This window comes from Kryptolebias marmoratus, linkage group LG12 (assembly GCF_001649575.2).
Source record: "Kryptolebias marmoratus isolate JLee-2015 linkage group LG12, ASM164957v2, whole genome shotgun sequence".
Taxonomy (NCBI): domain Eukaryota; kingdom Metazoa; phylum Chordata; class Actinopteri; order Cyprinodontiformes; family Rivulidae; genus Kryptolebias; species Kryptolebias marmoratus.
In genome coordinates, this window is record NC_051441.1 from 13,520,535 (window position 1) to 13,534,095 (window position 13,561).

The 13,561-nt window shown below is 39.5% G+C and overlaps 2 protein-coding genes across 3 annotated transcripts in view; one reads left to right on the top strand and one right to left on the bottom strand.

The window, feature by feature from the left end:
- mapk8ip3 (mitogen-activated protein kinase 8 interacting protein 3) overlaps positions 1-13,561 on the top strand; it is a gene marked incomplete in the record, with an annotated part of 1,049,817 nt that overhangs the window by 951,304 nt on the left and 84,952 nt on the right.
- kcnj12b (potassium inwardly rectifying channel subfamily J member 12b) lies at positions 233-8,858 on the bottom strand. 2 transcript variants are annotated; one of them, XM_017428063.3, is made up of 2 exons: positions 8,165-8,858; positions 233-4,657 (listed from the first exon to the last, which is right to left on the bottom strand). In XM_017428063.3, the coding sequence occupies exon 2, from the start codon at positions 4,563-4,565 to the stop codon at positions 3,300-3,302; it is 1,266 nt and encodes a 421-aa protein (XP_017283552.1). In that variant the 5' UTR covers positions 4,566-4,657; positions 8,165-8,858; the 3' UTR covers positions 233-3,299. The 2 variants fall into 2 exon arrangements, with proteins under 2 accessions (XP_017283552.1, XP_024864345.1); XM_025008577.2 differs by lacking the exon at positions 8,165-8,858 and adding an exon at positions 6,236-6,374.

The window sequence follows — 13,561 nt, forward strand, 5'->3', positions numbered from 1 at the left end:
CTCATTCAAATCAAGCAAATGTCTGGTCTGTTTACATGTCTGATCGACTGTATAAGTGAAAGCAGAAACTTCTGACCTGAACCAGACACCAGCCAACGACTCACAGCCATAAATTACAATCTGTTCCTGTTTATCAAACAGCTGCTCCTTTTTTTCTGTTTTTAATTCCACAACGAATTCAGATTCTTCTTATCCCCGTATCCGCCGAGAATAAAGGAACAAAATAGGGGGAAAAGTTGGCTTTGTCACGTTTTATTGCAGTAATCAACAGAAATTTTTTGTTTGTTTGTTTGTCCATCACTTTTTAAAATGTTGCTTCACACAACAAAGTAAAAGGAAAGAAAGAGGTGCAAATCAGATTCAAAGTGGCTTCAAATGCATCAAGTGGAAGACAGCAAGACGAGAGATCCAAGTCAGACAAACTTTACGCAAAGAATTTTTTTTTCTTGCTCCAAAAAAAACTGAAAACATTAATGCTAAAAATCTTAATTGACACTTGTTCATTTTTCAGTGTAAAAAATATATTTACAACCATGAAAGCTGGACAACTGTACAAATTTGAGTTTTGTCCTCATTTTCCTTGCAGGAAGCTGCTCTCGGTGCATCAGAACCATCTGGAGCGAGCCAGTTCTGTTACTTTCAGCACAAGTCAGCAAAATATCTAAAACAAATGTGTTGAAACCTGCTGAAATGGCCATCAGGTGCACCAAGTTAACCCACATAGAGATTATAGTTTGACTAATGTGAGGGGGGGGCGGGGGGGGGGAGTCATTTATCTTACCTGGGAGGAGAAAACCTGTAGTATACAGACTTATCTATGATCAGAAAAGAAAAGGACAGATTAATTCTGCAACAAGAAGATTAAAAAAAACAACAAACTGCTAAAGAGTAGTGATATAGGACCAAATTTATCTTTAAAGTGCTTGTTTTGTGGTTTTAGTTAAAGTTTTTATATATTTCTTGTGTTGAATAGAAGCAGAAACAGAGATATTCTTTTTTTTCTGCAGTTTTTAAAAAAAAGATCTGCTAAATGACACAGAGTGTTGCTTCTTATTTAATATCAGAGCACGCTGTGATCTGAGAGAAAATAGGCTGTGATTGTGAGGCCTGTGAGGCAGGTTGGTCTCCTGCTGATATTCTCACAGACTGCGATGCTCCAAACCACAAGCTGCAACAGTCTGCAAGCTCCAACTCCAAAATAACATCATACGATGTCAGTGGATCATTATTAATATTGCACGCTGCAACACACACTCACCAGTGAGTAAATACAAACACTGGCTTAAAGACAACACCAGCAAAGACAAAATCCTACCAACAACAGGACTTCCATGGTTTGAGCTTTCTGTTTTATTCTGACAACACATCCTCCAAATATCTTCTTTTTTTTTGCTACCTGCCTCCAAAAGGTTATACTGAGCTATATGAGCTGGTGCCGTTTGAAAGAGTTTAACCCTGTTGTTCTCCAGATATATTGAAGGCAATTCTAAAATGCAGGTCCACACTCAATGTAAACAAAGCACTCAGCTGAATCTGACAAAAACCTCGTTGGAGACGACTGTCAAGAATGAATACTGTGGATCAAGCAGGGCGGTGGAGCGCCATAAAGGCAGAGGTCGACATTCAAACATGGATATTTTGCGAAACTTCTGGTAGACCGATAAATTTACCATTTTACCTATTTTCAGCCCGGCTGTTTCCTCAGGTAAACACGTTGGTATCCGGTCTAAGGACACATTAACCTTTAATATGAGAAAGATATTATACAGGCTTAGTTTATTACTTTCTCATTTTTTTTGTCAATGAGGCCCTTTAATAATCCCACACATGCAAAGCTACCAATTCATCACTCATTTATAACGTGAATTCTTCTGGATTGCTTTGTTTTACTTTTTGGATATTTTCCTTATTTTTGTGTTTTTTAAGTTAAGATTTTTCCAGCTGGATTATTTTCACATCACATCATAACTCATTAATAGCACAAGGAGGGCAAATATAAGAAACCTTTGTCAGTACTTTTGCATTTTTTCACCCTTTTTTACAGGCCTTAATGATAAAAGTAATATCTTTTTATGTTGCATCCTTTTACAGCAGTTTAAATTCGATGACATATCGTTGGATGAAAATGAGTGATAAGCTTGCATTAAAGTTGATAAAGGTTGAAACTTCAGTGCTGCTTGTGTTCAGATTCTCATGACTGTTTCCAGAGCTCTCAGAAATGGCTCATACTGTCTAATATTACTGAATCTTTTAATAAATTAGTGTATATCCCGGGCAGCAGTAAGATAAATAAATTAGTTCTTATTCAAAAATATGTCTATATATGTATATGCAACTACTTTACAAATAAAAGTAAGAGGAAAATCACAAAATAAATCTCTATTTTCACAGTTGTTCACAGTTTCTAGACTAATGCTTTGTTTTATTAAAACAGATTTGATTTTATATTTTTATTTGGTTCGGCGGAATTCTGGGACCTGGTTATCTTTACAGTGCAAAACAAAGTTAAGGGACGTTTTGTTAAACAAGTTAGCTCCTGTTTTATTTGAGCTGGAATCTGCCTTTTCAGCAAATCTATTAAACAAAAATTAGAGGAGTATGGAAACAATAATCTTAGGCTTTAAAACAAGAAAGGTGTCATTGTTTATGGGAGACAAATATAGCTCTATTTTTGGCAAAAACTGTATTTTGTTTGCTGAAAAACTATATAGTTTGACATCTATAGTCTGATGTGTCCTACTGGCTGAATTAAAGGTGGATATGAATGGTTTTCTCAAAAACAATACACCATCATGTCTATTTCTTTGTGTGACTGAAAATCTAAAACCGTCTTAAAGTGTTTGTCATAGATCTCCGTACTTCCATTAGTTAAAAACCTCAGTCGCTGACACTGCAAAATAAATTATTATCTGCTTTGTTTATGACTCTTTAAAATCTCAGGGGGCAATTCCACTAGTTTACTTTTTAAATAATGCCATTAATGCCAAATTTACTGCAAACTCCTTCATAAATTGCATATTTGAGGACATCTACAGGAAGTTTCGTCAAATCCTTTATGTTTTGTTTTCAAAATATACATATAAAACCATGTTGTTTTCATGCACTGTGTACAACTAGGATCCTCTGTATTGAAACAGAACAGTTTGTGTCTAATAAAGCTCAGCAACCATTTCATCCTTATGCAGTGGAGATGGAGGATCGCCGATCTTCCATCTGCAGCAGAGATGTCCTCTTTGGCGTCCTCATGTCAGCTGAATGACGTTCATTGGGCTCTGCGTTCAGAAAGCGTTAGATGAAAGTTAAATCGCTGATTCTCTTCGAGAGGATGGCTGATTACGATCAGGTGCGGTCAGCTCAGACGAGCACCTTTTGTCCTGCTCTTTCTCTTCGCCTCCGTCAACCTCCTCGTCCCTGCTGATGAAGGCCAGCTCGTTCTCGTAACAGAAGGAGTTGGCGCCAGATGTTGGGAATTTCCTCTCCTCCATGTCCTTGGCGCTGCACCTGGGCGTGGACGGCACTTCGAACGTTTTGTGGAAGTAGGCGCAGTCTATCCGGTACTGGCTCCTCTCCTCGAAGATGACAGGCTCGAAGCGGTGACCCCACAGGATTTCGGAGGGCAGGTAGGAGCTGCGGGCTTGTGTCGTCATGGCCGTGGCCTCCACCAGCCCTTCGAGTATGATCACGATCTCAAAGTCGGATGTTTCGAGGTCCTGCTTGCTGATGCCGAACAGTGGACTTTCTTCATCGATCTCGTGTATGACAGTGAGGGGTGCAACCAAAAACAGACGGTCTGTGCCTTTGTCGTATCCAACGTTCATGTCGATCTGATCCAAGGGGATGTACTCGCCCTCTTCTGTGTAGCGAGGCTTCACCAGCTGGGCTCGCACGTGAGCCTCCACAATGTGGCTCTTCCTCAGATTAGCAACCCTGAACATGAGGCACAGCTTCCCGTCCCGCATGGCGATTACCGCGTTGTGGCTAAACAGTAGCGTCTCTGCACGCTTCTTAGGTCTTGCCATCTTGGCCATGATGGCACCGATCATGAAGGCATCGATGATGCAGCCCATGATGGACTGAAAGACAACCATGAAGATGGCTGCGGGGCATTCTTCGGTCACACAGCGGGCTCCGTACCCAATGGTTGTCTGGGTCTCGATGGAGAACAGAAAGGCTGCCACGAAGGTGTTGACCTGCGTGACACAAGGAACAAAACTCTCATCTCTTCCGTGACTGTCCATGTCGCCGTGCAGGAGGCCGATGATCCAGAACGCCAGGCCGAACGTCAGCCAGGACACCACAAACGCCAGGCTGAACATCAGGAACATGTATCGCCAGCGGATGTCCACACAGGTTGTAAAAATGTCCGATATGTACCTTTGGGACTTCTCGTCCATGTTGGAGAAGTTGATGTTGCATTGGCCGGTCTTGTTGACGAACCGGCTGTGGCATTTGCGCCTCGTGTGGATCTTGCCGTTGCCAAAGCTGCCCACGGCAGGCATGGTACTCAGTCTGAGTCCTTCTTCTTCACAAGACAGGAAGCTGTGGTGAGCTCTTCCCACACTCATGCCTCAGTGAAACACAGCCACGGGGCCTCACGATACCAGCTCACAGAGGTGCACGGCTCAGTCCGGCACAAACTAGACTCAATCATCAACGCCTGCAAAGAAAGAAAAAAAGACAGGAAGGATGTATCTTCACTAAGTGTGTGGATAAAAAAAGAAAACAAGACACATTTGTTAAGATCAAGAATAGAGTCTATTTGGCCTTCATGAGTGAGTTCAGATGTTTTGAAGCGACTTTCTGTGAAAAGGTTACAAACAATTAATATCTTACTTCTTGGAAAGCTTTTCGATGACCTGAGTTCAGAGAGCCAGAGTTTAATTCTGACTGAGGAGCTAAAGCTAAAGCCAGTATCTCTCTGGGCTGAAACTGTTGGAGACAAGTTGGCGACTCAAAATTACAAGAAAGTTTTCTGTTGGGGTCTCACTGAATTCTGAGGGTTTACCACCAAGCAACCAATGAGCCTCATTTTGACAAAGTTTTTTAAAAATCCCGTCTTACTTTTGTGCTCATGGCTTACAAAACCAGGCTCGTGCAGGTTGTTTCGTTGCCTACCTCCGTCCACATTGTACCGCTTTGGCCCCTGCCCACCTCGGCAGCCGTCCTCGTGTTTATGATTTAATCTACCAAATTCAACTTTTGAAAACTGAAAGAATTCGAGCTGCCTGCAGCAACTCTGCAACTACTTCAAGAGAAAATTGGTCACACTTTACAATAATGAAGCAAAAATGAAAAGCAATCTGCTCCCGCCTATTTGCACCTGCAATTAACCCTTAAATTTGATTTAAACAACAGTGTTTTGTGAAACTGACAGCAGCGTAAAGGTTTATAAAATAGTGTTTGCATGAACCAGGTAAGATATTTGTTTTGAGCTATCAATATGGTTGTCTCTTATTGTTATTTGCACATATGTCTAATTCTTTTAGATCCTTTTTTTACAATTTGTTTCTGACAAAACCTGCCACTTTAACATGTTTTCTCAGCCAAAACATGTTGTCAACTTTCACTATTGATTTAGTTTGGTTTATAGTCCAAATGCCACTGAGCCTCTTAATGCTCAATATTCAAACTTTGTGTGTCCTTTATTGGCTGATCTCACATTATCAGTGGTAAAACTGAGGGGAAAACATTATAAAGAGATTTTCTATGCCGGAAACCTTGCTCCTAGTGGAGACATTAAACTTTATTTTGGTAACCTCCAACATTTATGGTTTTAATTTCAGTCTGTCTTGGTCCCTTTTCCCCTTTACCTTGGGAAATAGTGCGATTTATACAAAACACATTTCACCGACCAACACGGTACAGAAATAGCCGGCTAATCTAATGTCCTGCCATTTTATGTGACGTATCTTGTTTTTCCTCCAGCTGGCACCAATGTGAGAGCCACTGGAGGGCTGTGATGAGGCTGCGTGATCCCCCTGTGAGGCTAAAGCGGAAAGTAATGAGGGCTAAAAAAAAAAAAGATGGGGCAGAAAACTTGGTCTCATAGTGAAGATGGTGTCAGATGTGAAGCGTTTGATGGAGGAATTCCAAGGCGTCACTCAGGACGTCATAGAAAAAAATTTCTAAAATAGTCTAAGCAGCTGGACAGTATGCTTTACAGCCTGATAAATGTGGTCATTTTATTTATAAAAACACTCATATATTAAATTATATTTTGTTGAATCAGGGTTACCTTCAAAGTCCCGCTCTTCTTGATGTACTGCAGAAGTGATCAGACACCTGACGCTGGATGGTCAAAGGCAGGCGATAATGTTGTTGCCCTTCTTTGTGTGTGAGTGTCTTCATGTGTCTGTTAGCAAAATATCTCATGAACCACTGAATGGATTTTAATGAAACTCTCAGAGAGGGATCATTGGATGTACCTCTACGCCTGATTACCTTTTGGAGTCAGCTCAAATCAAGATGGCTGCCGAAGCTAATCAATTTTATCACTCACAACAATGGCTCTAACTCAGTTAATTTGCAGAGCTGAGACTCATCCCCAACTTATACTCTGAGCACCTCCTTGTTTTGCCAGCAAAATATCTCATGAAGAACTGAACAGATTTTAATAAAGTCTTTAGAAATTAATTATTGGATGTGTGGGTGATATGCATTTCTTCAAGGAATGCTAGACTTTTAATTTCTGTTTATATTGACCAACCAGGTTTTCACTAAATTCAGTCAAAATCTTTCTTATCACACCAATTCGACCAGATCTGAAAACAGGATGTTTTTAAATGTCCTGTTATCAGATGCAGCTTAAATTGTTTTTTGATTCTTGATGAATTAGGTGTGTAACCAACAATTACGGATCTACAGCCAGTTCTGGATAAACGCAGGTATGTAGCACCTAAATACTGTTATTTTTAGTAGACATCGTTTAATCCCATATGGTAATCTGAACGTGATGGCAGACATTTTGCCGGTAATAAATATCATCTGGTCATAATCAGAGTATGTCACACTGTCACTGTCCAATATGTTTCTTCTTACTCAGACACTGTAACTCAAGAGACTCTATAACACTTCGGTGAACGGCTGACTGTACCTGGTGTCACCTTTTTATTGGTATTTTTAGTATAATAGAATTATTTTTAGGATATTTATTCTTAAAAGTTAAAAGTAGGCCACTTCGTAATGGGTTAGCCACGCCTGATGCAATCACTGAGATCATTTCGTGATCAGATCCAGCTGAAACAAAACGTTTGCCTCGTCTTAATCGTATACATTTCATATTCATACGTCAGATATCTACAAACGACCGTGTGGCCAGTAATTTTTGAAGTGATAACAAAAATCCCACCTGTGTTGTTTGTTGCATATGAGCAGCTTACTGACATCTGGACTAGAAATAAAAGAATTACAATATAGAATCATGGTACCGCTCTTTTTTTTCCAGACAATAATACATAAAATATTTGACTTGCCATCTTATCTACCAGTCATCAAGATATTTTATAAGATAATAAAACTTGCAGCCAGCTGTTTGCACAAGAAACAGTCATTAATCATATTTTTCCTGAATCAGACTGCAGCGATGTTACAGACAAACATTCGTATCAGTATAGGTCTAAGATGATATAACTGAGTGATTTCTGGGCCATTCTATCATTTATGAAGGTATGATTGTTTTTTTCTCATTGCATCCTAAAAGAATAAAACATATCAGATTTGTTGAGTGTGCAATAATAAAACAGAATTCCTGTTTTGACATTTTTGTTTCCTTTTCCTCTGATTTTAATAAAACGTCTAAATAAAGCGTCCTGACTATGGATTCCTCCATCACTGGAATAATAAAAATGTAGATGAATTCGCAGTTTAGATTTAGGAAAAAGTTTGTACGAGTCTATAACAACTTATGACTTGAGCAAGTCTTTGCACGTGTTTGGTTTACATAATTTTTATTTCTCAGTTTCCTAGTTGCTAGGAAGCAGAGTGTGAGTGTCTGAGGGGATATTAATATCTAGTATTTTGCTTGCCGTATCTTTCACAAGTCTCAGTCCGCCTGCTGAGCTGTGACATTAATGCGATGAGACTCAGAAAGTGCTCTCACTCAGGATATGTTAATAAAAATAGTTCATTCTCAGAAAAAAGCAGCGTGAAATGAAAACCCGCTTACCTTTTCTGCATGTGCTCTTGTTAAATGTAGATTAACACCTTTCCTTTTTCTCCCAGGTGTCCCATTTTTCTTTTTTTTTTCCTTTTCAGCCAAACTGTTGCATGTTTCTTCCTGGAGGCTTTTCTTCTCTCCTGCTACGGGTAGAACCACTCTATCCTCCTGAGGCAGGAAAGCAAATGACCAGAGAGTATCTTCATCTTCCTGCCTGATTTAAAAGCATCTGTTTCTGCACCGAACTGGGAGAAGATTCCAGCCTTTCCTGCTGTGAAGTACTCCAAAGTTGCAGCTCGGCTGTTACCCAGTGGATCAGAAATGACAGAAAGACTTCAGCGAAGCTCTGTTGTTATCATTTCGACCCTGATAAAAGAACGACTTGATGACAGCGCTCCAAAATCAGACGAATGTGAGGGCCTGTTGCTCCAGCCCAGTTAAAAATGTAATTCTCCCCAGTTTGATCTGGAATGACGAGGCCAGTCAGTGTTCTCTCCTCTTCCACGTGTCTCTCACTTTCTTAGTATATCTGCCATCTGATCTTGTTCTGCTGCATATCCCACTCTGTATCCCACATCCAGTGAACTCTTGCTCGCTGCTCGGCTCCATTCCTCCCCCTCCTTCCTTCAGTGTCACTGTAGATACTTGGCATTTGGAGGCAACGTGCTCTTCCTCTGTGATGGTCAGCTGGTGATCGGCCGCGCTGAAAGGACCGACTGGTCCAGTCGGGACTGATGAGAATGCAACGCAGTGATTTATTTGGGGTCGGCTGGATTCATTTCCCCGCAAAACCATTTTTTGTTATTATTTGTGAGAGCATTTCTTATTGCAAATAACTCATATTTAGGTGCAAGCCTTCTTTTATGAAACCCAGAGCTCATTAAATCTACCTGCTGTCCTTAATTGTTATTTTTTTCTTTACTTTCCTCTATAATTATTTTTATTCTAAGCTAAATATGTCAGAGTGGGCAGTTTGGTTTCCATTTCTTCAGAAAGTGGAAAAGCTCCTGTTGAACAAGCAGGGTGGATGAAAGCCTCGTAGGCAGTTTCTTACTGAGCATCACTCTTTTTCACATTGTGTGTGTGTTTGTGTGTGTGTGTCGTGTGTTTGTGCCAGAATTAAAAGAGTCTTTATCTTTCGCAAAATCCAAAATATTTTTTTATTTTAAGCCCAGAGTCTAATCTAGCATCGTTTGGAGCTAAACATTTGGAAAGCTTAAAGAATAATTTAAATCAATGTTTTATTATTTACAGATGGGTTTTATTATAAACTACAATCTTATTTGAATGCTTTAATGTTTAAAATACACTAAATCTTTTTATTAGTGTGTCGTCGCGCAACACCACCTTATAGGAATGCTCAGCTTTAGCTCCAGTCTCCTTAATCGAATCTTGGTTTTCTCTGTATGATCGATGAATATCTTACCTGTTGTAGATAGCTCTTTGAACGACCTCAGTTTAGAGAAATAGAGTTTAATTCTGAGCAGACTGATGAGCTAACGACTAGTCTGAGTGGGGCCGAGACCAAAGAGGATTGTTTCTGTCTTAAAACAACTCCAATCTCAAAACAAATTAAAGAGTTAATTAATTCTCATGGAAAGATTTTAATATTACAGCAGGAAGTGCCCCAGGCTGGACCGGATATGCTACAGCTGGCTTCTGCTGCTATTTGTGCTATTGAATAACCATTAAATTCTGTCCGAATAACCATGTAAGGTAGGTATTATCAGATTTATATGAATTGCACAATTTAATAATAAATTTAAAAAATGTTCTGGAACAACAACACAGTCTTTATTAAAGCTGTCAAAAGATGTTTAACTTTAAAGTTAAAAGTCTTAAACTTTAAAGTGGTAGTGGTGCCTAACTTTAAAGTAAGTTTTCTTTTTCTTACATTTACATTCAATTTCTCCATCCACATTTTCTAACCTACATTTTAAAACATCAAATTACAAAGAAAGACTGTCCTTAGTTTGGCTTAATTTTCTTGCAAAACTTTTTTATGATCATTATAATTTGATACAGTTTACAGTTTTCTCTGAGTTATGAACCATTTCAACACGTGATCAGAGTTCAGTGGCAACAGGATCGGGATAAAGTGGGACAAATATGGAAAATTTGGAAGAAAAAAAAAAAAAAACAGCTCATATTTGGTTCTAGGACACCAAGTGTCCTAAAATAGGCTGCTACGTTATTGTTTGAAAAACTTTGTTCCTGCTTTTTACACGGATCGACCAGAATCTGAGTCTTTGAAAATTGCCACTTTGGAAAGCTTTTTGACAAAACAAAATCCGTTTTTCTCACCCAAAACGCCGGCTTTGCCAGAGGACCGGAGGTGCAAACACATCTTGTTCTTCCTTTAAATATCTGTTCTGAATTTTACGATAAATAGTGAAAAAAAGAAGAAAAGAATACACTGATTTAATCAAATATTATTTAGCTATGAAATGAGATAATTGCCCAATTAAAAAATAAACAAATCATTATAATTGTGTGACAAATTTGAGACGTGTTTAAACTTTTATTCATTTGCGTGAAACCAGTAAGAATAAGTAATTTAATAAACCTGTCAATACATTTTACAAACACACTTATTTCAGTAAATCAAAGATGAGGTTTAGTAGTTTCTCTGAGTGATCTGCTGTGGGCAGTGATGTTTATCTGCTCCAAAAACAGTCTGACCTATAAGTCCACAGCACGTCATGTCCCATACGGATCAACGCTGTCACCGAATCTACTTTTAGCTGCGTTTTTAAAAAGAAGCATCATTTATCGAGGAGACGATGACGTCCAGACAGACGGAGGAATCTCTGTTTCTAAACTCACCTCCACTGCTCTGTTCAGGAGGTTTTAGTTTCTGAGGACAGGAAGCAGGACGGAGAGGTCCAGTGGTGGTCTAACCCAGGCCATGGTAGAGCAGAGTGATGTGCTCAGTATCACCTCTATAAATAAAATAATATTATTTAACCTGAGTGAGTTTTAGTCCTCCTGGAGCAGAGGAGGGATGCAGTATGAGGTAAAATGTTGATGAAAGTGAGCATAAAGTCTGAATATTTATAAGTGCAGAAAAGATTTTAACCACATTCAGTGAAATCCAAAATGTTTTTATTTTTATAAAGTACAAAATAAGGTCAAAAAGTGATGCCTGGTGTGTGTCTCCAGAAGCGGCTCACTGTAAGTGTGATGTCAGGACTGTAAATGGGTTATGGCAGAGCAGATGGGGGGGGGGAACCCGGTCCTTCCCTTGTTTATATACCAGGGAGTTATTTAAAGGCCTCCTCGCTGCAGCCGGACAAAGTGGGCCAGCTTCAGCTGCACGAGAGATGACACAAGATGCAGAGTTTGGTCCCCTCTCACCACGGCTTTGTTTGAAATGTCATGTCGTCAAGTTTTATCCAAGTTTCAGTGCAGCTTCTTCACCAGGGGAGAGAGAAATGTTTCTTTTATTTTGACAATATAGTTATATTCAGTTAAATTACATTTTGTCTTTGCAGAGGATGTGTTTGACTCAAAATCTTATGGCTGTGATGATTCACTGGAAGGAAGGAATGAGGAAGGAGGGATGGAAGTAGGAAGGAAGGAAGGAAGGAAGGAAGGAAGGAAGGAAGGAGGAAGTGACTTCAGGAGAAAATAACCTGAAATACAGAATCCTGAAAATGGAGGGAGGGAGGTTCCTTTCTTCCTTCCTCCTTCATGACTTTCAGATAAAATTACCTGGAAATACCGAAATGTGAAAATGTTTACACAGTAAAGAGCACGTTGTTATTTTATTACTAATAGAAATATTAAAACAACAACTTCATGGGTAATAATTATCTCGTCACACTGAGTTTTTTTTACTTTTGGAGGGGAAAAGATGTTTAGATCCACCAGAAGATGTTTAGTTTAGTAGATTTTGAGTTTCCTTCACTGTAAAACCTTCAAACATTGTAGCAGAGCTGGTTTTTATGGATCCGACAGAAAGAGATGCTGAAGAAAGTCTTTGTTGGCACCAAGAGGAGCAGTGAGAGGATGAGAGAATCACACACACACACGCAGGACACTGGAGTCTTTTTATAGAAGTGATTACTGAACTTCCTGCTCAGACTGACCTAATGAACACTTTAACTCATAATAATGAAGGACTCCCACCTTATTCCCCGACAGTGTGAGCAGTGGAGGGTGAAATCAGGTCACTCTCACTGCGAGGCAACGCCTGCATTCAATTAAATCAGAAAAAACAAAGATTTATTCTGCCTCATTCATGTTAATGAGATTTATTAAATGATTCTTTTCTTGATCCAGAAAATAGAAGATGTGATCGTCTGGTTTTAAACTATCTCCACTCACGTGTGATTTTAAAAACATCCTAATCCTTTAGAGTTTCCGAAGACTCTGTCTTCTTGGTCGAGTTTACTCTGTCAGGCTGGAGCTTCCAAACAGGTGCCTGAATTTATATTTGTCTCGAGTGAACAATGTAGGATTTACTTATTGTCATGGAAACGCCGACAAATTGAAGCTTGAGCGAAACAAGCTGCATGTAGGTCACCCGCCTCTGGACCCGATTTTATCATTTTTATAAATAGTGAAGTTTGGACTTGGCTGATCCGGGAACAGACTCCTGTCACACGCCAGAAGAAAACCCATCAGAGGTGAGCTCCTGTCAGCTGCACTGCACACACACACAGGTGAAGTGTGTGATCTGGAAACAGATCTCAGATCTGTGCTGCTGGGTTGCAGTAATTGATCTTTGCTTGACTAAATGGGCCACTTATTTTTACAGGCTGAGCAGGTGCGCCTGGTTTTACATCCGCCACCGATCAGTCATGAGGACCTGGTTTACAGGCCAGCTCGACTCACAAGGAACCCTGCAGGTGTGCAAAGAAACACACACACACACACACACACACACATTTCTTCCCACATGTTGGAACGCTAAAACACACTGTAGGTAATTTACAGCATTATTCGTTTTACCATGAAAAGATGACATTTTTATCAAATAGGAACTCCTGAGAAAATAAAGTCTGCTGATTGATGCTGAAATACCTCATAATAAATGTACCAAACTAAATACTGTAAGTAACTCGTGTAAAGTCAACAGTGTTGTCAGGGAACCAGACTCAGAGGAGCAGAAACACAGCTTTTTATAGAAAAAAGACATGTTGACACCATTAGCCACAGCAGCCACCTCGCCTATATTACTGTAAAAATAACAACAAATTTAGCCGTTTTTGTCAAACCTGAAAAAAAAATAACATTATGCCCAAACTCACACAATATGAGTATGTTTATGAGACGACTCTCAGCCACTACCACACCAAGTATTAGCTCAATATCTGTAAAACTGAGGTAAAGCCATTTTTGTGTCTAAGTTATGTTGGCTGTGGCGTCCATCTTGAATTGAGTTGACTCTAGAAGGTAAGT